Raw genomic sequence first — 3,062 nt, forward strand, 5'->3', positions numbered from 1 at the left:
GTCGCAAAGTGATAGCTTACAAACTAATTTTCATAAAAGTCAACAAAGCCTTTGTTAGCCGAAACAGTATTTTACAGTGTTTTAATGACATATTTTTGTTACACGTATTGTCATGTTATTTTAGTTTGATCATTCACGCATACTGTGAATAGTGTTTTTTTAACAATATAACTTTTTATAGACTTTTTAAACGCGTTTTTGTGCGAAACGCGGATTGGCTGACAATGCGTTTATGTTATTTTATAAATAATCACTCTTTGCAATGTTGATAAGCACCAGCTTGAACGGTATCGGTGTCGGTATGTCGACGGACGGCATGTCGCCCCAACAGAGCGTAGCCGGCGACGTCAGCGAAGATGAAGTCGGCGATATCAACGTCGATGACAGCGACAGCCAGCACAGTAATGCGAGTAACATATCACAATCTCACCACCTCAATCATCACCATGCACAGCGTCTAATGCAATCTGACAGCGATCGTCAGAGCGAGGATTCAGCGGGCAGTTGTGCTGCTGTGAGCAGCCACCATGCGTCCACTGCTTCGCTGTTGCGAAACAATACAGGTGAAGCGTTAACGTTTAGCATATCGAGATTATTAGCCCCAAACAATCATCACCGCAATGACGGTAGTGCGGCGAGCAGTCCGCATGCTGCTTCTATACCAACGTCTGGCCCATCGCCGGATCACCAGCAACAATCGCAAATTGCAGCGCAAACATCCGCAGCAGCAGCATTACCCGGCGGCTATCTCGCTGGATTATACGCCAGCGGCGGACTTGCGGGGATGGTATATGGCTCGGCGCAAGCTGGAGCTGGTGCTGGAGCTGGCGCTGGCGTTTTGAGGGTTCCAGCTCATCGAAGTATGGGTCCATTAAGCGCACCGTTGGCTGGTTGGGGAGCTTTGGGAGCATTGCATCCTGCCGCAGCATTAGCGCATCAAGCGGTAAAGGACAGATTAGCAGGTGAGGACCTATATACCTATCGGATTTCTTACTTTTAGATTTATATTAATTTTTCTTATACGTGAATTTGTGACATTCAACGATCAATCAACGAAATATACATACTAATACTTATATTAGCCGAAATCTGTACTCATTTATAATATATTCATATTTGAGAACAGTTTGATACCAAAATATTCAGCGAACGAGTTAAATATTTTTATTTCAAATATATTGAATTTTGTCAATCAATTAATTTATCTTAAATATATTTAAATATTATGGAATCTTACAATTGAAGCTTTTACTTGGAATTTTATTGTCAATATCTATTGTTATACTAATATATAATCATCACTTTACAACGCGTTTATTTGCGTAATATTGTCTATGATTAAGATAATGCCCATCAAAAATCAATTTAAAAGATATTTAAACTTCTATAAATATATTATATTGATTTGAACAGGCATAAAATTTACATCTCTATCGCATTACCTTCTAAAAATATTCAAGCGGCGGCGGCACTTGTCAGTATATCTATCCGACGGTTAGAATTAAGTTTTAACTCAATCATTTAATTAATTTAATTTCATATAATTCCTAATTATAAATTATTAATAAGACAGCAAATATACAATTCATATTTTATCGAAATGTAAAGAAATTTGTGTAATAAAAATATAATATTATTATTAATATATCAAGTATATTATAAGAACTTCTGCAAAGCGGCAAAATATTTTTGATGGCAAAACAACGTTTGCCGGCTTAGCTAGTTTTTTATATATATATATATATATATATATATATATATAAATGTGTGTGTGTATGTGTGTGTGAGAGAGAAAGAAAATATATGTGTAAATTATATTATCAATTCCAACATGCGACATATGCTTCATAGTTGTATCATATTTGTATTTCAATTCTAGATGTGAAGAACTATGCTCGTTATCTACTTCTCTTCTAATTTTGTACTTAGTTTTTACTGAATATTGAAGTTAAATAATGATCATTGCTTATACGTTCTAGTATTTGTTTTAATGCATTGGAAGGGTCTTATATAAACACACATAGCAAGACTCTATTTTATATTTATTGTTGAACTATTAATAATTATATGATCAGATTGTTTTAGACCTATTCTTTTTTATTAATAATTATATTGAATTAACTTGATTTTATTAAAATTTGATGCGCCGCACTGATTGTAAGTTTTAAAAACAAGGAATTAGTCGCTAGTTGTTTTTTAAGTAGAGTAAGCACGGAAAGTCAAAAGAGCTTTGAACGCATTGAAAAACGCATGCAAACACTGAAAGATGTAAAATTTAACTAGCTGTAAGTGGAATTCTGTCTTAAGGCAATTAAGGCATCGTGCCTTAAGGCAAATTGCTGGAACTTCCCGTACCAAAAATTATTATTTTTTTAAAAACAATTAACATTTTTGAAAAAAAATTACTTTGAAAGAATAAGATTTTTGAGAAACTATATTTACTATACTATGTAAATTGGACAATAAATAACTTTTTTTTGAAAAAAAAAATTTTTTTTAAAAAAACATTTTTTTTTTTAATATTTTTTTTTTTGAAAAAAAATTTTTTTTTCTTTATTTTGACATATTGTAGAACATCTGAACTTTTTTTCAAAGCAATCGTACTGCTTTAACTGCATAGGGACAAAATATAAAGCGCGTAAGCGCCGCGTCGCTGTCTAACGCATAAGCATTGGTACGGAACCCATAGAAATGTTAACAAATTGTATACTTATTGTTAAAATCTCTATAAAATATCTGATAATTTGATGTGCATATGTCTAATGATCATTTTTGACCGCCAAATGACTCATTTTTTTACTTTTTCTTCCATATCTCCGAAACCGCTAGACCTACCTTCATGAAAATGTTATCGATTCTTCATCTTGTCAATACAAGTCAAATGTTTTTTGATTTATTCAAATCGGACGCTCCGTTCTCTTAAAAACTGAGTTACCGTTTTCGGAACTTTTTGCCCCGTATCTTCGGAACGGCTTGACCTGCCTTCGCCAAAAACTAATCAGCACGTCTCCTTATCAATACGAATTGAATGCTTTTTGAATTATTCAAATCGGTTGATCCGT

At 33.6% G+C, this 3,062-nt stretch overlaps 1 protein-coding gene across 1 annotated transcript in view; it reads left to right on the forward strand.

Moving 5' to 3' along the window:
* Positions 1–262: 262 nt before the first annotated feature.
* The window catches only part of LOC113375681 (T-cell leukemia homeobox protein 3), a 168,697-nt gene continuing 165,897 nt past the window's right edge, over positions 263–3,062 (forward strand). The window contains exon 1 of the mRNA XM_026615617.1: positions 263–962. Coding sequence (XP_026471402.1) covers positions 263–962 — 700 coding nt within the window. The remainder of the gene's footprint in view (positions 963–3,062) is intronic.

This window comes from Ctenocephalides felis, unplaced genomic scaffold (genome assembly GCF_003426905.1).
Source record: "Ctenocephalides felis isolate EL2017-DRISC unplaced genomic scaffold, ASM342690v1 CF-g0.4_SCAFFOLD_01886, whole genome shotgun sequence".
Classification (NCBI taxonomy): domain Eukaryota; kingdom Metazoa; phylum Arthropoda; class Insecta; order Siphonaptera; family Pulicidae; genus Ctenocephalides; species Ctenocephalides felis.